The sequence below is a fragment of the Procambarus clarkii genome, chromosome 78 (genome assembly GCF_040958095.1).
Source record: "Procambarus clarkii isolate CNS0578487 chromosome 78, FALCON_Pclarkii_2.0, whole genome shotgun sequence".
Classification (NCBI taxonomy): Eukaryota; Metazoa; Arthropoda; class Malacostraca; order Decapoda; family Cambaridae; genus Procambarus; species Procambarus clarkii.
In genome coordinates this window covers 13,685,262-13,712,080 of record NC_091227.1, presented here as the reverse complement: position 1 = coordinate 13,712,080, position 26,819 = coordinate 13,685,262, and the positions used below count along the sequence as shown (strand labels likewise).

The 26,819-nt window shown below is 44.6% G+C and overlaps 2 protein-coding genes across 2 annotated transcripts in view; one reads left to right on the top strand and one right to left on the bottom strand.

The window, feature by feature from the left end:
• The first annotated feature begins 13,281 nt into the window (after positions 1-13,281).
• LOC123746147 (protein draper) overlaps positions 13,282-26,819 on the top strand; it is a 691,165-nt gene continuing 677,627 nt past the window's right edge. The window contains exon 1 of the mRNA XM_045727449.2: positions 13,282-13,565. The gene's annotated coding sequence lies outside the window, so the exon portion shown is untranslated. The remainder of the gene's footprint in view (positions 13,566-26,819) is intronic.
• On the bottom strand, positions 17,577-24,829 carry LOC138357494 (adhesive plaque matrix protein-like). The gene is made up of 2 exons (XM_069314352.1): positions 24,656-24,829; positions 17,577-18,629 (listed from the first exon to the last, which is right to left on the bottom strand). The coding sequence occupies exons 1-2, from the start codon at positions 24,827-24,829 to the stop codon at positions 17,577-17,579; spliced, it is 1,227 nt and encodes a 408-aa protein (XP_069170453.1).

Sequence of the window (26,819 nt, the reverse complement as noted above, 5' to 3'; positions counted from 1 at the left end):
CAAGATCAGAGTTTATATTGTACGCTTTACTAAAGTGAGTATAACTTGACCATTGTTCCAACACGGTATTTTATTTATCATTTGTGACTGTGGATTGGTTGGTAGAGCGAAGGTCTCGACTCATGCAGGGTCGGCGTTCGATCCCCGATGGTCCAAGCGGTTGATCATCATTCCTTCACTCCGTCCTCATATCCCAGCTTCTTGTCCTCATGTCCCAGCTCCTTGTCCTCATGTCCCAGCTCCTTGTCCTCATGTCCCAGCTCCTTGTCCTCATATCCCAGCTCCTTGTCCTCATATCCCATCTCCTTGTCCTCATATCCCAGCTCCTTGTCCTCATATCTCAGCTCCTTGTCCTCATAGCCCAGCTCCTTATCCTCATAGCCCAGCTCCTTGTCCTCATATCCCAGCTCCTTGTCCTCATATCCCAGCTCCTTGTCCTCATATCCCAGCTCCTTGTCCTCATATCCCAGCTCCTTGTCCTCATATCCCAGCTCCTTGTCTTCACACCCCAGCTCCTTGTCCTCACATCCCAGCTCCTTGTCCTCACATCCCAGCTCCGTGTCCTCATATCCCAGCTCCGTGTCCTCATATCCCAGCTCCTCGTCCTCATCCCCAGCTCCTTGTCCTCATATCCCAGCTCCTTGTCCTCATAACCCAGCTCCTTGTCCTCATATCCCAGCTCCTTGTCCTCATACCCCAGCTCCTTGTCCTCATATCCCAGCTCCTTGTCCTCATACCCCAGATCCTTGTCCTCATACCCCAGATCCTTGTCCTCATATCCCAGCTCCTTGTCCTCATACCCCAGCTCCTTGTCCTCATATCCCAGCTCCTTGTCCTCATACCCCAGATCCTTGTCCTCATACCCCAGATCCTTGTCCTCATATCCCAGCTCCTTGTCCTCATACCCCAGCTCCTTGTCCTCATATCCCAGCTCCTTGTCCTCATACCCCAGATCCTTGTCCTCATATCCCAGCTCCTTGTCCTCATATCCCAGCTCCTTGTCCTCATATCCCAGCTCCTTGTCCTCATATCCCAGCTCCTTGTCCTCGTATCCCAGCTCCTTGTCCTCATATCCCAGCTCCTTGTCTTCACACCCCAGCTCCTTGTCCTCATAGCCCAGCTCCTTGTCCTCATATCCCAGCTCCGTGTCCTCATATCCCAGCTCCTTGTCCTCATATCCCAGCTCCTTGTCCTCATATCCCAGCTCCTTGTCCTCATATCCCAGCTCCTTGTCCTCATATCCCAGCTCCTTGTCCTCATAGCCCAGCTCCTTGTCTTCACACCCCAGCTCCTTGTCCTCATATCCCAGCTCCTTGTCCTCATATCCCAGCTCCTTGTCCTCATATCCCAGCTCCTTGTCCTCATATCCCAGCTCCTTGTCCTCGTATCCCAGCTCCTTGTCCTCATATCCCAGCTCCTTGTCTTCACACCCCAGCTCTTTGTCCTCATAGCCCAGCTCCTTGTCCTCATATCCCAGCTCCTTGTCTTCACACCCCAGCTCCTTGTCCTCATAGCCCAGCTCCTTGTCCTCATAGCCCAGCTCCTTGTCCTCATATCCCAGCTCCTTGTCCTCATATCTCTTCCAAGTGCTTAACAGGCTTATACAGGCTTAGCCCTTGGCTATGAGTAAAGATAAATTAATGGAGAGTCCGAACATATAATCTCATCTAGAGAGCAGATTACCTTGAAGACGTGGGTCGATCACCTTATGTTCCTGATACCGATATGATAGGAGCAAGCCCTCCTTAACTACCACTTTGTTCTCAAGGTGAAGTTCAAGGCTTTGTTCTCACTTTGTTCTGCTTCACTATCCTCTGTGTTCAAGCTGAACACGCTTAATATATTATCCTTCGTATACAATCTTAATGCCATTTGGTTATCCCTTTAGCTTTTGTAGCTTACTGGAGTTTACTTCAGATGTTTGCAAGCTGAAACAGTAAATTTCAGAAGCTATAGGTTTCAGTTATATATAGTAATGCAAGAATTTTTTTTTATATTGAATACTTTTATGTGTTATTAGTCAGGGTTTTACCCCAAGTTTAATTCTTTTTAAATTATTTATTGGTATTTTATTATTGTGTTTTGTTTTTATTTAAGATTATTATTAATGAAGAAATTTACTACTTTGTCGTGGTGCTAAATGGTTAGGCTTTTGGTGTTGGTGACAGTGACTTTTGGGGGGTGATAGTGAAGCTTTTAGTGTTATTGATGGTGAACTTTTTGGTGGTGGTGAAGTTTTTAGGGGTGTTGATGGTGAACTTTTTGGTGGTGGTGAAGTTTTTAGGGGTGTTGATGGTGAAGTTTTTGGTGGTGGTGAAGTTTTTAGGGGTGTTGATGGTGAAGTTTTGGTGGGCGGGTATTGGTGCTGTAGGTGATGGTGTTGGCAGTTGTGATCAAGTTGTCGGTGGTGGTATTGATTGTGAAGATGGTAATGAAGGTGACGGTAGTGGTTGTGATGTGATGGTGTAGTTGTGTGATGGTGATGGCGTTTGTAATAGCAATAGTGTATACATCATTTCCTTTCCACAGCCGAAGCAACAATAAATAAGATCACAAGATCACTGGTCGTACGATAATCACAACAGCTCAGATCTTGGTCGTACGATAACCACGACAGATTATAGATCCTGGTCGTACGCAATTCACAACACTTCGGAATCTAATCGCATGATAACGACAGGTCGCAATCTAATGAGACGATCCCAACGACAACTTAGTCTCCCCTACACACGATGTTCCAACCAGAATCTCTACATTTACAGATTGTTACATGACACAATACTCCTGATTCTTGACGGCCAGAGATTATCACGAGTGCATGGGTGATACTAGAGTGGCGTCACACGTACAGATACACTGTTGTTTTTCGACAGTTATAAAAATTATATTTTATATATTTTACTGGAATATATATTATATCAATCAATCAATCAATTAAATATAGGTTAAAATATATTCTATATAATTTAATATTTTTTATATATAAATACATTTCTATTATTTAGAATTTTAGATTTATTATATATAATTTTAAATTTATTTTATATAATTTTACATTTGTATATATAATTTATATATTAGTAATTTATTATATAATTTATATAATATTAAACTTTTAAAACACGCACACTGTTGTTTTTCTACTTTGTTATAATAATTATATAAACACTAACTTGCGAATCATGATTAATTCTAGTTGGGACTCTTTGCACCCATGCTAATACTTCTGCAGCAAGCTAGGTAGTAGTGATTCCATGTTATGCTCTGTTACCTTCTTGTATAGGCATTCTACCTTTATTCTAACAACTCCAGTTAGTTACGAGCGTGTTACTAACTGCTGCCAGATAATTTGCTAACCATGTTGACACTATTGCATTTATCCAATTATATGTTAGCTTATAATATGCTCTTATACAATACTTAAAGTGTCTTACGCCAGCAAGCTACGCAACATCAAGCCTACTCCTTCAATAACCTCCCCCCCCCCTCTCTCTATCTCTATATTCTAACTGCAAACTCTGCAACACTGTCTTGGCTGGACTTTCCCGCATTAATGTTGCAAATTGAACGGCTAACTAATGATTTAACTGAACAGCCAATCGTTCCATCGTATTACTCATAATTACCAGTGAATGAATTCTTCAGTGAGCATTGTTAGTCAAACTTCCCGACGATTACATATATATATATATATATATATATATATATATATATATATATATATATATATATATATATATATATATATATATATATATATATATAATAATGCGTTATGCGTGGTTTCCTCCGAGGCTATGGGTCCCCCCTTCTTCCAGCTAGAGGTGGTACTCCCTTCTATATTTAAAAAAAAAAAATATATATATATATATATATATATATATATATATATATATATATATATATATATATATATATATATATATATATATATATTATTATTATTATTATTATTTTTTTTTTTTCGCCAATATACGTCATTCTTAAAAAAGACGAATATCTAGCGAAAATGAACCTCATACTCTCTGACCAAACTAAATTCCAAAGGGTAACGAAGGACACTACAGCCGAACTGAAAGCAAAGGTCAACAAATTGATTGAAACTGTGAACGCCAAGAAATCTGGACTCCACCTGCCAAAGATTATTGGGGAATATAAACCTGGATATGCGTATGGAAGTGTCAAGACACACAAGCCTGGAAACCCACTTCGGCCAATCATCAGCCAGATACCCACACCCACATACAGACTGGCGAAACGACTCAACGGCTTGCTGACTCCTTATGTCCCTTGCGCCTTCAGCCTGAAGTCTCCAAAGGAATTTGTTGACTTGCTGCGGGGAACACGGGCCACAGGGATAAGAGCCTCGTTGGACGTAGAATCTCTGTTTACCAACGTACCTGTGGATGAAACAATCGGGATGATAGCCGACAGAGTGTACCATGATCCGGCCTGTACTCCTCTTGACATACCAGAAAACAGTCTAAGGAAACTACTCCAAGCTTGTACTAAAGAGACACCCTTCTTGAGCCCGGATGGACACATGTATAAGCAAGTAGATGGGGTCGCCATGGGTTCTCCCCTAGGTGTCCTGTTTGCAAACTTCTACATGGGTACCATCGAGCAAAAAGTCTTAGTTGACATGAACTTGAAACCGGCCATATACTGCAGGTAAGTTGACGACATTTTTACACAGGTATCTGATGTCAGACATCTGCAGGAGCTGAAGGAGGCATTTGAGCAGAATTCTGTGTTGCGTTTCACTTACGAGATGGAGAAGGATGGGAAGCTGCCCTTTCTAGATGTAACAGTCATGGAAAGGAGCGGAGTTTTCCACACTGCAGTCTACACTAAGGAAACAAACATAGGAATGTGCCTGAATGCCAACAGTGACTGCCCGGACAGGTACAAGAGGAGTGTTGTTAACACTTATGTCGACCGTGCCCTCAGCCACAGCTCAGAATGGAAGCAAGTCGACGAAGAACTCTGTAGGGTAAGGCAGGTCCTAGTCAACAACGGCTTCTCGAATGGTTTCGTGGAAGACATCATAAGAAGGAAAGTTAAACGCCATGCAACCTCTGAAGAGACAACTAACACAACACCTATACCCCCTATTAGACTAATTTACAGGAACTTCTTTTCCACAGCCCATAAAACGGAGGAAAGGGTCCTGAAAGACATTGTCAGTAGAAACGTTATCCCTACAGACAAAAATCAGAAGATACAACTGACGATTTACTATAAAACCAGAAAAACGGCCAGCCTACTCATGAGAAACTCTCCAGACACAAAGCAGAACGCTTTAAAAGAGACCAACGTCGTCTATGCCTTCAAATGCCCTCTTGGGGACTGTAAGCCTAAAAAAACCCAGTATATAGGCAAGACAACAACATCTCTTTCCAGGCGTTTAACGATGCATAAGCAACAGGGCTCCATTAAGGAACATATAATCTCTTCCCACAACCAAACCATCGCCAGAGAAATCCTAGTAAACAACACAGAAATCATCGATAGATACAGCGATAGCAGGCGGCTTGACGTCTGCGAGGCACTACACATCAAGAAGTTAACACCAGCAATCAACAGCCAATTAATGCACAACTATATTCTACCCACTTCAAGACTCCGCTCCAATATAGAAGCATCAAGAAATATGGACCAATAGGCTTTCTACAATTACTTCCATTCAATACCCATTGTTTCGTGTTCTGTGTTGTGTTAGAATTTAATACCTATTTAATACCCATTGTTGAAAGTTCGTTTTCACCTCATTCACCTCACCCAAATGTAGATATAAACTCGAAGATGTGCAAAGCTCTATTCAGTTTCAGTTGTGTGTTTGTAAACTAAAGTCTTTGAAAATGTAATAAGTTTTACGAAACGCGCTCGTGTCGCGTCAGACTAGAAATAAAAATGAATTTTGGAGAATTGATCTTTGAATTACCATCAACAGTGAAAAGAAACGTAAGAAAGATAGAGAAAATTCGTGTTAGAATTATTAATCTTACTTTTTCGGTCATATTTAATAATATATATATATATATATATATATATATATATATATATATATATATATATATATATATATATATATATATATATATATATATATATAAAACCTAGAAGGGGTACCACCTCTGGTGCAAATGTAGGGACCCATAGCCTCGGAGAAGAAAATAAAGAGTACTCAGAGAAGACCTTGTAGATCCTCACTGAACACTTTGATATTTTCTTCTCCTACCACCCCTATTCTTTTGTTAAATGTGTATATTTATCTAACTTTATTTGAAAATGTCATTACACAAAAAAAGTTACAATATTGATTACATACAGGGTACAAGGCTGCTTGTCACAAGTTGAATAGCTCCTCCAGCTCCTCAGATGGCGGGCAGGAACCATGGATGCAGTGAGCATTTCCTCTCTGGATTGCCACACTAAGGCGCTGAAAAAGAAAACTGGCAGCTCTGGGGTCTCTAGTTGTTTCGATTAGCTTAGACCCCAACTCCTTTAAAAAGCTAGCAGCACTTTTACCCCAGGCACCAAGTGTCTCTGAGGCAATGGGGACAAAATTGTAGTGGTGCTCAAGGTCTCTGTATTTACGTGACTTGGCCGCTTCCCGGTGATTGGCAGCTCCTCCTGCTTGTGTAGCACTGAAGTCAACATAGGTACTGGCCAAAGTTGAAACGCAAGTGTAGTCCCACACCAACTGTCTACCATTCTTCCAGGGGTTCACCGTAATTCCATCTGGGCGACCGACAGGCTCATCAGAGTTGCGGGACATTAGGTAACGGGGCTCTCTCTCTGCTGGACAACCGGCTGTGGTAAGGCTCCTCTTAATAATGTCATTAACCTCGCCGTGTCTTGCATGCCATCCTCCCGTCCTTTGGCAAAGAAGGCCATGCACAGCACCGCTAAGCCTATCCAGCCCCAAACCACAAGCCTTCTCTGTCACGTTACAGATCGTTGCCAAGTTCCCTTCCTGCAGTGTTACCAGAGCTCCGCCAACGTGTCTGCCAGCGTTACCAAATAGACAAAAACCTGTGACCCCGTCCTCAGCCCCGCCGGCAATATCCTGAGCGGTCATTAAGCCTTCAATAATGATGACCCTGGCACTAACCAGCCAAGTGCCAACATTTCCCGCCAATTTAACTCTTCTTTGTGATTGTAATCCAACGGTTGGGGAGTGAAGGCGGGAGGAAGAGAGAGAGAGAGAGAGAGAGAGAGAGAGAGAGAGAGAGAGAGAGAGAGAGAGAGAGAGAGAGAGAGAGAGAGAGAGGCAAAGAGCAGGATATATACAGAGAGAGAGACAGTTACAGACACAGAGACAGACAGACAGAGGGGAAAAGATACAGAAGAAACAGGAACTTTTGTCATAAATCCTGAGGATGCTACAGATAGCTGTAGAGGGCGTGGCAGCAGCAACCTCAGCGATGAGGGGGATTGAGGTAGAGAGTGAGGGGAGGAGATAGGGAAGGAAGGGGGAGGGGAGGGGGGGAAGTGAGGTAAAGACGGGCGGATGGAGGGAGAGAGTGAGGGCACGAATGGAGGAAGCAAAGGAGAGAGGCAGACAGGAAAAGAACCCATGCAAGCAGGCAAGGAGGAAATGAAACCAAGAAACGGATGGGTAATGCGAGTGAGAGACAGTGACAAAGGGGAGAGAGCGAGGGAGACAGGGATAAAGTGAGGAAGATAAAAGGAGGACAAAGATCATGAGGGAGGGAGGAAAATAATGAGAGAATGAGGCACACTTTCAGGTCCCATAATACTTTACAAATGTCGGCTCTAAAATTAGGCTACTCGCTGATAATTCACACCAGTCAGCGGACTCTGTGGCCAAATCCTGTCGCAACAGAAGTTCACTCTAAACAAGCAATTCCTTATATTCTTTTTGGTCGTAAATATAATAGTCTCCATTCCCCTGAAGACTTGTAGAAATAATTTTGGCGAAATTATCAATCATTTTGTCTTGTTTTCAATAACTTTCTCAAATATGATGATAAACGATCATAGCAGCTAGCAGTTTGTATCAACACTCCACTAGCAACACTAGCAAATAATTATAAAATTTGCTTTAATTCATGAGTAATAACAGAATATAATTATTAGCTATAGAGGTAAGGAATTAACAATAGAAGCAAGGAAGATACAATAGAAGTCAGGAGGGAATAATAGAATTATGGAAGTAATGTATTATGGTGGGGGAGGGTATACTGTGGTGGGAGAGGCAGGTATACTATGGTGGGAGAGGCAGGTATACTGTGGTGGGAGAGGCAGGTATACTATGGTGGGAGAGGCAGGTATACTGTGGTGGGAGAGGCAGGTATACTATGGTGGGAGAGGCACGTATACTGTGGTGGGAGAGGCAGGTATACTGTGGTGGGAGAGGCAGGTATACTATGGTGGAAGAGGCAGGTATACTGTGGTGGGAGAGGCAGGTATACTGTGGTGGGAGAGGCAGGTATACTATGGTGGAAGAGGCAGGTATACTGTGGTGGGAGACGCAGGTATACTGTGGTGGGAGAGGCAGGTATACTATGGTGGGAGAGGCAGGTATACTGTGGTGGGAGAGGCAGGTATACTGTGGTGGGAGAGGCAGGTATACTGTGGTGGGAGAGGCAGGTATACTGTGGTGGAAGAGGCAGGTATACTGTGGTGGGAGAGGCAGGTATACTGTGGTGGGAGAGGCAGGTATACTGTGGTGGGAGAGGCAGGTATACTGTGGTGGGAGAGGCAGGTATACTGTGGTGGGAGAGGCAGGTATACTGTGGTGGGAGAGGCAGGTATACTGTGATGGGAGAGGCAGGTATACTGTGGTGGAAGAGGCAGGTATACTGTGGTGGGAGAGGCAGGTATACTATGGTGGAAGAGGCAGGTATACTATGGTGGAAGAGGCAGGTATACTGTGGTGGGAGAGGCAGGTATACTGTGGTGGGAGAGGCAGGTATACTGTGGTGGAAGAGGCAGGTATACTGTGGTGGGAGAGGCAGGTATACTATGGTGGAAGAGGCAGGTATACTGTGGTGGGAGAGGCAGGTATACTGTGGTGGGAGAGGCAGGTATACTATGGTGGAAGAGGCAGGTATACTGTGGTGGGAGAGGCAGGTATACTATGGTGGAAGAGGCAGGTATACTATGGAGGGGGAGGAAGGTATACTGTGTTGGGAGAGGCAGGTATACTATGGTGGAAGAGGCAGGTATACTGTGGTGGGAGAGGCAGGTATACTGTGGTGGGAGAGGCAGGTATACTATGGAGGGGGAGGAAGGTATACTGTGGTGGGAGAGGCAGGTATACTATGGTGGAAGAGGCAGGTATACTGTGGTGGGAGAGGCAGGTATACTGTGGTGGGAGAGGCAGGTATACTATGGTGGAAGAGGCAGGTATACTGTGGTGGGAGAGGCAGGTATACTGTGGTGGGAGAGGCAGGTATGCTATGGAGGGAGAGGAAAGTATTCTGGGAGAGGGCGGAAGTCTCTCTGGTAATGGAGAGTGGAGTGTGGCTTGTTGGAGGAGCAGTCACTGCACCATTACTGTTTATGGTAATAGTAGAGTTAATTGCTGTTGACTGTTTAGTAAACCGTCTGAACTGAAAGAGTTAACAATCTCAGAGGTGCTGCAATTGGGTCGTTCCAAACCCCAAGGTCATAATGACTATGATCTTCCCGTAGCACTGTTTAGTGAACACAACCTGACGTGGGGGCCTGACGGCTGAGTCAACAGCGCCCGGGATTTATAATCCCAGGGACCGGGATCGATCCCTGGTGGAGGCGGAAACAAATGGCCAATTTCACCCTGATGCCCCCTGTTCATCTAGCAGTAAATAGGTACCTGGGAATTAGACAGCTGCTACGGGCTGCTTCCTGGGTGTGTGTGTGTGTGTGGAAAAAATCAGTTGAGAGGCGGGCCCAAAGAGCCAAAGCTCAACCCCCGCAAGCACAGATGAGGACAAGCAGAGCCGCCGTGATAAAGGATTAGAGATGGAGGTCTAGGTGAACAGAACAGTTCTAGGTGGAGGTTTTAACACTGTTATGGAGTTGATTACGCATATAACGTTGAAAATAATTGTCATCAAAATTAAATGTAATTCTAGACGAAACTGTGTCCAAATATAATCGCCAGGGGGATTAATTTATAAAAAGCAAACACGTAGTTTTATGAAAACCAAACTAATTTCTAAATGTAGCCAAATCATCGTAAAATATTGTATCTACATAATTAACAACAAAATTTGTATTATATTGATAGTTGCATCCGTATTTTTATTAGTAATACCTCACAGATGTTAATAGACACGTTTTCTATGATAAGCGACGAGAATCCCCTTTTAATCGAAAAATTATCCGTTTTCCATACGGAAGCGGGAATGATGCATACTTCGTGTTCAGTAAGCAATATATATATATATATATATGTATATATATATATATATATATATATATATATATATATATATATATATATATATATATATATATATATATATATATATATATAATTTACTAATAAACTAAATATATAACTTTTTATTTTAATGACAAGGATTAATTAAATGAGATTTTTTCACTCAGTTTGATGGGCGTCAAACTCACGCCCCTCTGAGTTTTTCACTCAGAGGGATGAACATGTTACGGACGTAAGTGATGAACACTTAAGCAAGCACTTATTTTTTTATTTATTTTTTTTTGAGATATATACAAGAGTTGTTACATTCTTGTTCAGCCACTAGTACGCGTAGCGTTTCGGGCAGGTCCCTGGAATACGATCCCCTGCCGCGAAGAATCGTTTTTTCATCCAAGTACACATTTTACTGTTGCGTTAAACAGAGGCTACAGTTAAGGATTTGCGGTCAGTAAATCCTCCCCGGCCAGGATACGAACCCATGACATAGCTCTCGCGGAACGCCAGGCGAGTGTCTTACCACTACACCACGGAGACTGCTAACCTGCTAACTTACGAACCTGTACACCTCTCCTCAATCTTTGGTGGCTTTGTTTACAATTATTAAACAGTTAATGAGCTCTGAAGCACCATGAGAGTGTTTATAACAATAACAACAGTTGATTGGGAAGTTTTCATGCTTGTAAACTGTTTAATAAATATAACCAGGGGGCGTTACTATGGAAAATTAAAGTTGTTCAATGTCAACCATTATTTTTTTACTAGTTGTATATGAAAAGGGCTGCAATTGTTCTTAGTTTCAGTACTGTAGCCTAAATAGTAAGGGAGATTTTTAATTTTTATATTTTTTCAACGAATTTTACACATTTTCAAGTGTATATTTACAACCACACCTTTCAGAATAGGCCTACGTGCAGTCAGGTGCATAAGTTTCATGCAAATCGCCCTATAAACAAAAGAGAGAGATAAAATTAAAACAAAACAAAAATTGCCTTTTTTTTTAACTATTTTTTTTTAATAAAACTAATTATAATTTTTTTAATATATGCTATTGTGATAGCTGAGAATCATAGACATGATTTCAGTTGACATTTTTGTTTGATAATCGTTTTTGACCATTATGGAAAAATTTTGACACATAATTCAATATTTTTTTTCTCCCTTCCTATATATCCTACGATGCTGAGACTTGGACCACATGAAACCCTTTTCATATACAACTTGTCAAAAAAGTTTGATTGAAATCGAGTTTTCATTTTCATTTCATTTATTTATGAGTATTTTGGGCAAATTTGGAAGTAACGGCCCCCTTTACTTTGGAAGTAAAGGCGTCACAGATTGAGGAAAGATGTACACGTTCGTAAGTACTTGCGTAACTGCTTCGTGAATCTGGCTCCAGGTCCTCCACCACACGAGTCTCAAGAACAGCATACGATAAACGTCTATAAGAAGGGCAGTTCTGGGTGTTCCGATGACCTTAGAGGCAACAGAGCGTCAGAAAGTCTACTCCGGCGGCCACTGGAGAGAGCCGGATGGTCCTCCCAAATACATAAGGATACCGGTCATCTAATACCCACTTAACTCTAGTCAGAATTGACCATCCCATGAGGGATGAGGGTGAGCTCGTGTAAGATGAGGGTGAGCTCATAAAGGATGAGGGTGAGCTCGTGTAGGATAAGGGTGAGCTGGTGTAGGATGAGGGTGAGGCTAGAAAGACTGATAAAGTGGTTAGGAAGGTTTCTGCATTTTGAGAGGAGGCGTGAGGTTATTAGGAGGAGTGTGTGAGTATAAAGGAGACTCTTTGGGAGAGGGAGAGACAGAGAGACAAAGAAAGAGAGGGAGAGAGAGAGAAAGAGGGAGAGAGAGAGAGGGAGAGAGAGAGAGAGAGAGAGAGAGAGAGAGAGAGAGAGAGAGAGAGAGAGAGAGAGAGAGAGAGAGAGACAGAGAGAGAGAGAGACACAGAGAGAAAGAGAGAGAGAGAGAGAGAGAGAGAGAGAGAGAGAGAGAGAGAGAGAGAGAGAGAGAGAGAGAGAGAGAGAGAGAGTGAGAGCATCAACAACATGGGCCGTAGTTCACTGCAGGACTGAGGTGCCAAGAGTCGCCAGATCCAATTTCCTCCAATCTGTCACTTCCCTATCCCTGCCTTTATCATCCCCACCTCCTATCCCCGCTCCTCCTGTGCCGCCGACAGGGTCTTCGAGCCACAGGAAGACACCTGCAACACCCGTCAAGAAATATATCAAGATCACAAGCATGTTCATTCCTCGTCTCTTTGTTCAAGATTTATACAATGAACAGCGGAACACAAGCCTCGCTTTAGACTTATGTGAACGAAGAAGCTTTAATTTTCCATTATTTTTTACAACACTGGTGAGGATGATCATTATTATTTGCAATCATCATAGTTAATTCAACTAGACGTGTCATTGGTCAATTAATTTGTCTGAATGGTACAATGGCGCATGCGTCGTAACCCCTACGACGTGGGCGGACGTAGGAACATTTGTTGCAGGAGGTAACTGCGCTCTTTGATCGTGCCAGCTGTCTGTGCTGATTGAAAAGACAGCAGAAGTTAGTTGGTCTGACATAACACACCATCAATAATTCGGCAATTCCCTTGCAACTATCGCTACGCATAGCATTCATTCATTCGGGTTTCGAGTGACTAAGATATAGATTAAACTCGACACATCGGTACTTGCTGCAAATGTCCTGGAGATACATAACGATTCTAAATACTAATGTAAAGTATATTATTGAGTGTTAAGAGGGAAAGGAAGGAACAAACAGGATTGATTAAACCCCTTCTAGTCGTACGAGATCCTGGGAGGGACAATGGCAACACTGCACCAAATCTAACATAGTCAGTTGGAAGGCAGCGTTGGAGGGGGTGAGCGGTGCGTCTCGCAGTGTCCCAACACACTAAGTGATCGTATCATTGGCGTGTGCCGAACAGCGTATCAGTGTGCGTGCGTCATGACCCGACGGTAATTAAGTGTAGTGAAGTGTACCGGCGGTCTTTTTTGTGGGGGGGAGGGGCAATATAAAAGTGGCCGAGCTCGTGGCGTGGAGTAGGAAGCCGCCTGGCTTAAGAGCAACACTTACAACACTTACAACACCTTAATTCACTCTTCAACACCAGCGACAGGAACCTCTTCACCAACACCAGGTTTGTGTGTGTGCAGTCTTTAGTACATACTTGGTACATGGTCACTATGTTGGGGCCACTTGGTGCATGGTCACTATGTTTGGGGGCCACTTGGTACATGGTCACTATGTTGGGGGCCACTTGGTACATGGTCACTATGTTTGGGGGCCACTTGGTACATGGTCACTATGTTGGGGGGCCACTTGGTGCATGGTCACTATGTTTGGGGGCCACTTGGTACGTGGTCACTATGTTTGGGGGCCACTTGGTACATGGTCACTATGTTGGGGGCCACTTGGTGCATGGGCACTATGTTTGGGGGCCACTTGGTACATGGTCACTATGTTGGGGGCCACTTGGTACATGGTCACTATGTTTGGGGGCCACTTGGTACATGGTCACTATGTTTGGGGGCCACTTGGTACATGGTCACTATGTTGGGGGCCACTTGGTACATGGTCACTATGTTGGGGCCACTTGGTACATGGCCACTATGTTGGGGGCCACTTGGTACATGGCCACTATGTTGGGGGCCACTTGGTACATGGCCACTATGTTGGGGGCCACTTGGTACATGGTCACTATGTGGGGGGCCACTTGGTACATGGTCACTATGTGGGGGGCCACTTGGTACATGGTCACTATGTGGGGGGGCCACTTGGTACATGGTCACTATGTTGGGGGCCACTTGGTGCATGGTCACTATTTTGGGGGCCACTTGGTACATGGTCACTATGTTGGGGGCCACTTGGTACATGGTCACTATGTTGGGGGCCACTTGGTACATGGCCACTGTTGGGGGCCACTTGGTACATGGCCACTATGTTGGGGCCACTTGGTACATGCATGGTCACTATGTTGGGGGCCACATGGTACATGGTCACTATGTTGGGGGGCCACTTGGTACATGTCCACCATGTGGGGGCCACTTAGTATATGGCCACCATGTGGGGGCCACTTCGTACATGCCCACCATGTGGGGGCCACTTGGTACATGCCCACCATGTGGGGGCCACTTGGTACATGCACACCATGTGGGGGCCTCTTAGTACATGGTCACTATGTTGGGGCCACTTGGTACGTGGCAACCATGTAGGGGGCCACTTGGTACATGGTCACTATGTTGGGGCCACTTGGTACATGGCCACCATGTAGGGGGCCACTTGGTACATGGCCATTATGTTAGGGCCACTTGGTACATGGCCACCATGTTGGGGGGCCACTTGGTACATGGCCACCATCTTGGGCCACTTGGTACATGCCCACCATCTTGGGCCACTTGGTACATGACCACCATGTGGGGGGCCACTTGGTACATGACCACCATGTGGGGGCCACCATGTGGGGGGCCACTTGGTACATGGCCACCATGTGGGGGGCCACTTGGTACGTGGCCACCATGTGGGGGGCCACTTGGTACATGGTCACTATGTTGGGGGCCACTTGGTACATATCCTCCATGTGGGGGGCCACTTGGTACCTGGGCATCATGTGGGGGGCCACTTGGTACCTGGGCATCATGTGGGGGGCGGGCCACTTGGTGCATGGCCTCCATGTTGGGGCCACTTGGTACATGGCCAAAATGTTAGGGGGGCCACTTGGTACATGGCCACCGTGATGGGGGGTCACTTGGTACATGGCCACCATCTTGGGGGCCACTTGGTACATGGTCACTATGTTGGGGGCCACTTGATACATGGTCACTATGTTGGGGGCCACTTGGTACATGTCCTCCATGTGGGGGGGCCACTTGGTACCTGGGCACCATGTGGGGGCGGGCCAATTGGTGCATGGCCTCCATGTTGGGGCCACTTGGTACATGGCCACCGTGATGGGGGGTCACTTGGTACATGACCACCATCTTGGGGGCCACTTGGTACATGGCCACCGTGATGGGGGGTCACTTGGTACATGGCCACCATGTTGGGGCCACTTGGTACATGGCCACCATGTTGGGGGCCACTTGGTACATGGCCACCATGTGGGGGGCCACTTGGTACAAGGCCACCATGTGAGGGCCGCTTGGTACATGACCACCATGTTGGGGGCCACTTGGTACATGGCCACCATGTTGGGCGCCACTTGGTACATGGCCACCATGTTGGGGGCCACTTGGCACATGGCCACCTTGTTGGGGGCCACTTGGTACATGGCCACCATGTTGGGGGCCACTTGGTACATGGCCACCATGTTGGGGGCCACTTGGTACATGGCCACCATGTTGGGGGCCACTTGGTACATGGCCACCATGTTGGGGGCCACTTGGTACATGGCCACCATGTTGGGGGCCACTTGGTACATGGCCACCATGTTGGGGGCCACTTGGTACATGGCCACCATGTTGGGGGCCACTTGGCACATGGCCACCTTGTTGGGGGCCACTTGGTACATGGCCACCATGTTGGGGGCCACTTGGTACATGGCCACCATGTTGGGGGCCACTTGGTACATGGCCACCATGTTGTAAGAGGGGGTCGGGGTATAGACTGCTCCGTTCACTACCCTGCCCTTTAATTATCTTAAACCAAAGACCCCAAAGCTAACTCTCAGCTTAGACCACGTCACGTGATCTTAGACGTTGTTGTTATTATAGATTCCAAGTAGCACGGGCTATGGTGAGCCCGTAACTTACCTGGCACAGGAGCAGGGCAAGTAGCACGGGCTATGGTGAGCCTGTAATGAACTTACCTGGCACAGGAGCGATGCGTGTGATCTTAGACGTTCGACCGTCATAAGATACTACAAATACGTGACGCCGTACTAGGCTTTTCTAGCAAAATTCAAAGGACCTTCACTGCCTGCCACCACCAAACAAAATAAACGGTCTTGAAGATTAATCAATTGGGGTTTGGGCCAGTTAATTAACCATTAACCCTTGGAGTGAGTTTTCCCCTATTTTGTTGAAAGAGGGAGATTAATATACGTTAGGTGTGGAATTTAAACAAAACAAGGGAATATCTCCAATGTTAAGAGCCTAGGCTTGCTTGGGATATAGGTACTGACTCATTCAACAAGTAAGCCAAGCCTGTGGAGATCACGGCAAAGACAATCATATGTAAATATATATATGGGAAAAATTCAGATACAAACAAAATAATAAAGCAAATTTTATTGAACAAAGCTATCAAAATGGAAATAAAATAGAAACACTTGCTAACTGAACACTCCCTAGTCTGAAATATATCCTACTGAGGCAAAAATAAACATTCAACTGTACCAAAATCTTAGCACTTTACCGTAAAATTTAAGAAACCAGCCGATGGTGTTCTGGGGCCAGATTCACGAAGCAGTTACGCAAGCACTTTCGAACCTGTACACCTTTTCTCAAATTTTGGCGGCTTTGTTTACAATTATTAAACAGTTAATGAGCTCCGAAGCACCAGGAGGCTGTTTATAACAATAATAACAGTTGATTGCCAAGTTTTCATGCTTACAAACTGTTTAATAAATGTAACCAAAGCCGTCAAAGATTGAGCAAAGATGTACACGTTCATAAGTGCTTGTTTAAGTGCTTTGGTGAATCTGGCCCTTGGTCATCTTGGGGGTTAGGATGTTGACCCAAGCTTGCCCCACGCCACACTGACTCCCTGACCTCTGCTTGTCCCCAAACTGAGGATAAGTCGTATCACTCCGCCAGATTATTAAATTACTAAGCCTGGGTTTAAATTGAACAAACTTATCTTTATGTCCTGACTAAAGCAGATGGTTGAATTCTTATTTAAACTGGTGGTACTTTTATTAAGCATCTTGGAAAAAGCTCCAAATACAATATTGGTTAGTGAACTTTATTTAATTAAGATGAATTAATGCTTTGTGAAGTTGTGGTCATCCTCAGGCCGCGTGACCTTGACCCGGTGAGTCTTCCGCACCTCAAACTAGTCCCTCCTATTCCACATGACGTCACTTCCTTTGTAGCAGACTACGAACCTTGGTCTTTTACTCTACAATTATGGTAGCCTAGCATACCTACTTAAACCAGGTTGGATATTATGTAATTACTGTATTTTGTTGAAATCTCCATTACATGTTGCATTAATACAGAGAGCCAGCCCTTGTTGTTTCTGCCTGCTCGCTAATCCCTTTAATCCCTGGAGGGATGACCTTTCTCTCCAGAGTCAGGTAAACTCTTCTCAGATTCCCACTTGTCAAGACCACGTGGTCCCATGTAATGCTTATGACAGATCTATAATAAGTAATTTTTACAACAAAACAGTCTGTTACAATGTGGGGGTCCACTTGGTACATGTTCACTATGTTGGGAGTCACTTGGTACATGGTCACTATGTTGGGGGGTCCACTTGGTACATGGTCACCATGTTGGGGGGCCATGTGGTACATAGCCACCATGTTGGGGGGCCATGTGGTACATGGCCACCATGTTGGGGGCCACGTGGTACATGGCCACCATGTTGGGGGGCCACTTGGTACATGGCCACCATGTTGGGGGGCCACTTGGTACATGGCCACCATGTTGGGGGCCACTTGGTACATGTCCACCATGTTGGGGGCCACTTGGTACATGTCCACCATGTTAGGGGCCACTTGGTACATGTCCACCATGTTGGGGGCCACTTGATACATGGCCACCATGTTGGGGGCCACTTGGTACATGTCCACCATGTTGGGGGCCACTTGGTACATGGCCACCATGTTGGGGGCCACTTGGTACATGTCCACCATGTTGGGGGCCACTTGGTACATGGCCAACATGTTGGGGGCCACTTGGTACATGTCCACCATGTTGGGGGCCACTTGGTACATGGCCACCATGTTGGGGGCCACTTGGTACATGTCCACCATGTTGGGGGCCACTTGGTACATGGCCACCATGTTGGGGGCCACTTGGTACATGTCCACCATGTTGGGGGCCACTTTGTACATGTCCACCATGTTGGGGGCCACTTGGTACATGTCCACCATGTTGGGGGCCACTTGGTACATGGCCACCATGTTGGGGGCCACTTGGTACATGTCCACCATGTTGGGGGCCACTTGGTACATGGCCACCATGTTGGGGGCCACTTGGTACATGGCCACCATGTTGGGGGCCACTTGGTACATGGCCAAATGTAGTGATGTACTGTACTTTAAAGGTATTTTATGATAATTAACAAGGATCGATTAATGGACACGTTTCCCAACACCCGATGCTTCTGTTCACCTAGTAGTGATTTGGTATCTGGGTTTTTGTCGACTATTATGGGATGCATCTTGGGGAATGGCCAGCCGTTGCCTAAGAGGCTCCCGGTAACCTACAACAGGATATAATTTTGCCCTAACATTTCTTTCGCATTTCTGGTATGTGTTCGGGGGACAGGGATGGCTTGGAGGGGGACTGGAGGCAGCGATATGGTGGGGCTGGGATGGTGTGGAGGATTGCTGGGGCTGGGTTATGGTGGGGGGCAGGGATGGTGTGCAGGGGGGCTGGGTTATGGTGGGGGACAGGGATGGTGTGCAGGGTGGCTGGGTTATGGTGAGGGGGGGGGGAGGGATGGCTTGGAGGGGGGGCTGGAGGCAGCGATATGGTGGGGGCTGGGATGGTGTGGGGCTGGGTTATGGTGGGGGGCAGGGATGGTGTGCAGGGGGGCTGGGTTATGGTGAGGGGGAGGGATGGTGTGCATGGGGGCTGGGTTATGGCGAGGGGGAGGGATGGTGTGCATGGGGGCTGGGTTATGGTGAGGGGGAGGGATGGTGTGCATGGGGGCTGGGTTATGGTGAGGGGGAGGGATGGTGTGCATGGGGGCTGGGTTATGGTGAGGGGGAGGGATGGTGTGCATGGGGGCTGGGTTATGGTGAGGGGGAGGGATGATGTGCATGGGGGCTGGGTTATGGTGAGGGGGGAGGGATGGAGTGCAGGGGGGCTGGGTTATGGTGAGGGGGGAAGGATTGGTGTGCATGGGGGCTGGGTTATGGTGAGGGGGGAGGGATGGAGTGCAGGGGGGCTGGGCCCGGGTTATGGAGGCATAGCGTGATCAGTTACTCTTATGAAGAGTTGCCTCGCTGAAGCCTAGTTTAGCTTGGATTATTAAGGTTGACTTGGATCACCTCTTGCCAGGTCAGCCACGCCAGACCAAGGCGGAATTATGGCCGGCCAAATATAGATTTGTTAATACATCAAATGTAGTTTGAGCTAATATAAAGGACGGTTTATTACCTAGTATTTCCGTCGGTGTTTTTAATTTTTAGGTTCGCCGGAATTCATGGATTAAGAAAGGAATAATTTTTACTGGTTTAGTATCTGCATAAAGTCTACGTTGGCTTCGGTGCATGGAGCTTCTCAGTGCGTTATTCAAATCATTGCACCATCCTGGTGATTGAATTTTGTGAATGGTTATTTGCTCGGTCATTTACATTGATGTTTCCAAACTAATTTGAATTTCTGATGTCACTTGAAAGCTCCCTTGATCATCCCGCCTCTTTGATGGTGAATAGAATAGGAAGCAATTTGAAGTGAATTTATTATATTTTGGATATGCCTATTGTATCCCAACGCTTTCATCCTGTTCTGTATACTACTCCTCGCCTTCTCTTTCCACTAATTTATTCCCATCCCCCTTTTCACCTTCTCCTCTTTCCCCTTTTCACTCTCCCTTCTTGCCCTCCCCTACTCCTTACCCTGGTTAATAGGAACTGGCCATCCATAGAGACGACACAATATCACAAAATAGCTCATTGCACCTTCTTGAGTGTGTGCATTGTGTCTATATTGATTTAACCCATCAACCTTGCAACATATATTAAATCTGATATTTGCTTTAGACACGAGAGGCTACGAAGGTAAAAGCGATTTTAGTGAATTGTTCTTTTGAAGACATGTTCGCTATTCACAATCTTGGAGGAGCGGTTTTAAGTGTTTTTTTCCGTTGTCCTGAATATTAAGTAGGGTGGGAAAAAGCCATCAACGTCGCGGATAGCCAGAGATTCTGCACACAAAAATGTGGTTTATTATCTTTAATTAAAAAAATTATCATTGACCATTTGCTGCGTGGATGACGGTAATTCCCACGCAGGTAATATATGTTGGTATATCGGAGATAAAGAGAGAGAGAGAGAGAGAGGGAGGGAGGGAGGGAGGGAGGGAGAGAGCAAGCAAGCAAGCAAGCAAGCAAGCAAGCGAGCGAATTAATTCCTGTCTACTACCCTTTACTGGCAGTACTGTCATTGTTAAGTCGAGAATGCCAATGTAGAATGGTTAAATGCTATAGCATAGACAATTTGGTGCTGATCTGATACTTGGGCTGTACTGTGCATTGGCAGAATAACGGTTTCATTGTCTGGCAGTATTAGAATAATAGTGTAGTAGGCTGCGTATTTTCACGGAGGTTATTTTAACATTATGGAATTTAGAATGTAGATGGTATATACTATAATGTTTTTAAACAATTCTGTAGTCTGTGTTTAAATGTATGAACGCTTCTATGTGTTTTTAGTTATATAGATTTTTTTAGATCATTATAGAAATTAAACAAATCATATAGTTCAATCAAAATCAGACGAGAGTTCTTCACATAATTCAGGCAGAAATCTGAATTACTGTACTAGGTTTTGCTGATTTGATTCAGTATTGGCATAATATATCGGTTGAGTAAAGCAAGAGGCTGTAGCCTATTCTTCAACATCAGGCTCTATTATCACAGGGTTGAATCTTCGGAAAGTATGATAATAGGATGTATTTATGTTGTATTATTACTTGTATCATTACATTACATAGTTGCGTTACATAGTGTGTGTGTGTGTGTGTGTGTGTGTATGTGTGTGTGTGTGTGTGTGTGTGTGTGTGTGTGTGTGTGTGTGTGTGTGTGTGGTCGGTGGAGGGGAGGCGCGGGAATGTGTAGCATTATAACAAATGTGAACATGTAACAGAGACTAACTACATGCGACAAATATACATGTATTAATATATACATTATAAATCCATAAATTGTGCTTACATTTCTTGACCGGTTGCCTATGTACGAAAACTAATTTCAATAAAATGTGACACGGCTGTCCATTGCTGTTCACTTTTGCGCTACTTATTATTTCTGTGTCATGGCTCTGTTGTAGTCCTTTGTGAAGGATAACTTAATACGAATAACCAAATAATACAAAAAAATGTAGCGTTTTTATAATTTCCTTACCAGCATACAAGAATTGTTTCTTGTATGTTGGTAAGGAATGGGAGCCGGTCGGCTGAGCGGACAGCACACTGGTCTTGTGATCCTGTGGTCCTGGGTTCGATCCCAGGCGCCGGCGAGAAACAATGGGCAAAGTTTCTTTCACCCTATGCCCCTGTTACCTAGCAGTAAAATAGGTACCTGGGTGTTAGTCAGCTGTCACGGGCTGCTTCCTGGGGGTGGAGGCCTGGTCGAGGACCGGACCGCGGGGACACTAAAGCCCCGAAATCATCTCAAGATAACCTCAAGAAGAAGGAAACAGTATTGTGTATACTGCCTTGACATACAAAGCATGATAGTAATGACGTAATATAATTTAAGATATTCACAAGTTGCATAAAGATACTCGTCATTTGTATAATTTAAGGTATCAGTTGAACATAACTGAGACTACTCCAAGCACCAATTGTCTCTGGGCTTTGAACACTCATAATCTGCTAACCTATTAAGTGGAATTTGTAAACCTGTGTTGCGACGAGGCTGCTGGAGGGTAGAGAAGTTGTGTGGATGAGGAGCTGCTCGCCCAAGGGAGCGTGTTGACCCTTCACCTCCTCCTACACGGCCTCCTGAGCACAAAATGCAAGGGGGAAGATAATAAGTGTAGTGAGAAAAGGAAGACGAGAAAGGAAAATGGAGAATTTAACCAAATGAGAGAATGGTGAAAGCGAGGGAGCAAGGATGCTAGAGGGGAAATGAAAGAAAGGTGAAGGATGAAGGGGGGGGGGGGGCAAATGGGTTGACGGTGAAGAGGGAACTAGGGCAAATGGGTTAACGGTGAAGAGGGAACTAGGGCAAATGGGTTAACGGTGAAGAGGGAACTAAGGCAAATGAGTTGACGGTGAAGAGGGAACTAGGGCAAATGGGTTGACGGTGAAGAGGGAACTAGGGCAAATAGGTTAACGGTGAAGAGGGAACTAGAGCAAATGGGAGATTGGTGTAGGATTGTTTAAACGAGAGAGAGCGGTAATGAATGATTTCCTTGGTCATTGGCGTCCTATTAAATCACGGTTCATCTAATCTTATGGGTAGGTTTGTAGTCTCAGCTCGGCTTCCCAAACATGAAGAGTCGAACTGGAGGGGATAGGGCCCTTGGGCCCCTAAAGGACCTCAGATCTTATCCTTAGATCATGGACGAGGCTCATCTGCCCTCCAAATAACTCGCCACCACAATAAAATTTTGTTCGAAAAGAAAGGAAATAGAAGGAACCCCATATGTAAATGAGACACAGGGATGAGGGAGATAAGCTAGTCGTGAGAAAAAACATGAATTTCAAAGTACGAAAGGAAAATTAATCTTGGTCTTTGTATTATGATATCCAAACACACGTCAGAAACTGAAGATATATGGTTTGCAGATGAGGAGTCACAATAATGTGGCTGAAAAATGTTGACCAAACCACACACTAGAAAGTGAAGGGACGACGACGTTTCGGTCCGTCCTGGACCATTCTCAAGTCGATTGTGACTTCGAAAATGACTTCACAATCGACTTGAAAATGGTCCAGGATGGACCGAAACGTCGTCGTCCCTTCACTTTCCAGTGTGTGGTTTGGTCAAGACATATGGTTTGGATATATATTCATACCCATTGTGACTCATCGTCTGAATTATAGGCAGTAACCTGATAGTTTCTTGTCAACGATGGTGATGGGGCTGTCAGTGATGAGGTTGATGATGTGAGCTTGGGCGATTAGGGGATCTAATAATAATGATGATGTGATGTTTTTGCAGGGGACCGCGCGGGCCCTAAGCCTCTGACTGGCCCACTAAGCGTTACTCATTTGTCTTACTTATGCGGCGGGATTGTGATGCTGCTGATAATAGTGATGAAGGTGCAATATAACAGTGATGATGCTGGTGGTGTTGGTGACGATGGTGCTAGTGATGACGCTACAGAGTTTCTGATTTGTCAGGAGGTCGCTACACCAAGCCAGGCCCTACTTGATGAGACCCCCTTGAACTCTCTGGTCGACGTTGATGGATGGCTGGCCCGCGCCCCTTACAGCCCGTTAATATACATTACTGCGTCACACCCAGACTAGCGGGATGCCTAGCTCCTGCTTTTGGGTCTTACGAGTCTTAAATATCTCAACCGAAACGAAAATAGAGTGACGACCTGTTTCGGTCTGTCCTGGATCCATATGAAGTCGTGAGAAAGCTGACAGAAACGTAGTCACTCGCTCTTTATTGCATAGTGTGGGGTTGGGATATTTGTGTTCAGCCAGATTTCTCATTGTAAGTTCACGGGGTTAAGAATAGAGAAAGCTAAGAATAACGTATGAAATTTGAACTGGCTTTCATCCTTCGCTCCTTTCACACCGTTGGGTTTACAACTGGCCTCCATCCCTCGCTCCTTTTTACATCATTGTGTTTACAAAAGAGCGTTTCTTTTACCGCTAGCTTTGATCAACTGACCAAAAATGATCAACTTTGAATTGGTCCATGTCTGCGGCAGCCTAAATTGTTCCGTGTCTGCGGCAGCCTAAATTGTTCCGTGTCTGCGGCAGCCTAAATTGTTCCGTGTCTGCGGCAGCCTAAATTGTTACGTGTCTGCGGCAGCCTAAATTGTTCCGTGTCTGCGGCAGCCTAAATTGTTCCGTGTCTGCGGCAGCCTAAATTGTTCCGTGTCTGCGGCAGCCTAAATTGTTCCGTGTCTGCGGCAGCCTAAATTGTTCCGTGTCTGCGGCAGCTAGCCGGTTATTTAGTCACCGAAATTGACAAAATCACAAAGACGGGTTTAACAAGAATGAGGAAATTGTCACTTGATTCTATCGTCACTTTTTTGACTTTCAAGCGACGCCTAATAGGGAGGATTTAGGCCAAGTTGGTTTCGTTAAACTATTTATTTGCCTATTCCGAGAGAGCTTTTATAGAGGCGGGGTGAAAAAGGAATGTGTAGGGTACACAGTAGAGGGGTACTCGTGTGTAAGACCTTACCCATAAGGTAAGTCTTACCTTCTGGGTAAGTGATGGCTTCGGAGATTTAACTTCAAGGTTGGGAAAATCCTCATTACAGTTACCAAGTTTAACTTTCAGGAAGTCATTTTTGACCTCTGGTAAACTATTTTTTACTTCCGGTAAACCAAATTTTGACCTCTGGTAAACCAGTTTTAACTTCCCAGATGCCATTTTCAACTTTTGGGTTTCTATTTTAATTTCATTCTTGCATTTTCTTCATAGGGATTACAATTTTTAACTTATTGGACAGTTTTGCCTTCAGAATTAAACTACCTATTTATAAGTATTTATTGTTCTCGATTAAATGAGTTAATTGGGAAATCCCTTTGAGCATGTGTCTATAATCCCTTTGAGCATGTGTCTATAATCCCTTTGAGCATGTGTCTATAATCCCTTTGAGCATGTGTCTATAATCCCTTTGAGCATGTGTCTATAGTCCCTTTGAGCATGTGTCTATAATCCCTTTGAGCATGTGTCTATAATCCCTTTGAGCATGTGTCTATAATCCCTTTGAGCATGTGTCTATACTCCCTTTGAGCATGTGTCTATAATCCCTTTGAGCATGTGTCTATAATCCCTTTGAGCATGTGTCTATAATCCCTTTGAGCATGTGTCTATAATCCCTTTGAGCATCACCTGCATGTGTGCAAGCGGGGTGGGGGGAAGTAGACTTTGCATAAGTCTTATAGTCCCTAAAGGGTAGACTTTGCTTACGTCTTATAGTGCCTAAAGGGTCGTTGGGAACTCATTTAAGTGCAACGTATGTTTTAATCAAATCTAAAAAGTCACAAAATTTTAGTCACAAGTCTTAAAAAGTCACAAAGCTTTAGTCACAAGTCTAAAAAGTCACAAAGTTTTAGTCACAAGTCTAAAAAGTCACAAAGTTTTAGTCACAAGTCTAAAAAGTCACAAAATTTTAGTCACAAGTCTAAAAAATCACAAAGTTTTAGTCACAAGTCTAAAAAGTCACAAAATTTTAGTCACAAGTCTAAAAAATGACAAAGTTTTAGTCACAAGTCTAAAAAGTCACAAAATTTTAGTCACAAGTCTAAAAAATCACAAAGTTTTAGTCACAAGTCTAAAAAGTCACAAAATTTTAGTCACAAGTCTAAAAAATCACAAAGTTTTACTCAAGTCTAAAAAGTCACAAAGCCTCCAGGTAAGGAGGCTTTGTAACGTGATTAGCTGACAATTATAAAGACAAAATTTAAAATAATTTACAAAAATATAACTCATAGGTATTACGGATTTAATGCTGAGATTAGCGCGTCTCTAATGATATCAAATTCTGAATTAAAACCTGTTATCATATTGTCAGCTCTACATGCCCGTGGATCTATCTAGTACAGACTTTAACATATATCGGCTTGTAGAAGTATTGACCAGTTCTTGTATTGAGAGACAATGGAGTCATAGGCAAGGACTCTCAGAAGTAAAGGCAGGTATGAAACCAGATGCCCAGGTAACGTATTAGGTCAAGTGAAGATGCATTTGTTACAGGCAAGGAAACGTAGATTAGATATGTATACGAGTGGGTTAAACATATGTATAAGGAGGTTAGACATATGCATAAGGTTAGACGTGTATAAGTAGGTGAGACGTGTATGAGAAGGTTAGACATGTATGATTAGGTTAGACATGTGTATGAATAGATTAGACATGTATCATTTGGTTAGACTTATATGAGTCGGTTAGACAGATATGAGTATATTAGGAATATATGAGGACAGGATAGCAGCTGGAATATGATGACAGGATTGGCGAGAGATACAGTATAAATGTCAACACAAATGTGCAGGATTAGGATTAATTACCGAGGATTAATATATATATTTTCCCAATATTGTATTATTTGGCTCCATCCTTAACCTGTAACTCAGCCATACACACGTGCAAGTGACGATGTTTTGATCTGTTCTGAGCCCATTAACAATGTCTTGACCAGGGCAAGTAACCAGGAGAGACCGAAAGGTCGTCACATTAGGGTCCAGGGGCGAACCGAAACATCTCCACGACTCGATAAGGCTCCAGGATGGACAGAAACGTCGTCACTTTAGTCTTGCGTGAGTTTCAGTCGTGTTAGCGTGACTTATTCTTTGCGTCTTCGGCGGGGCGCTATTAGTGGCATTTCTAATTATATCAAGAAGACCTTTTACCGAGT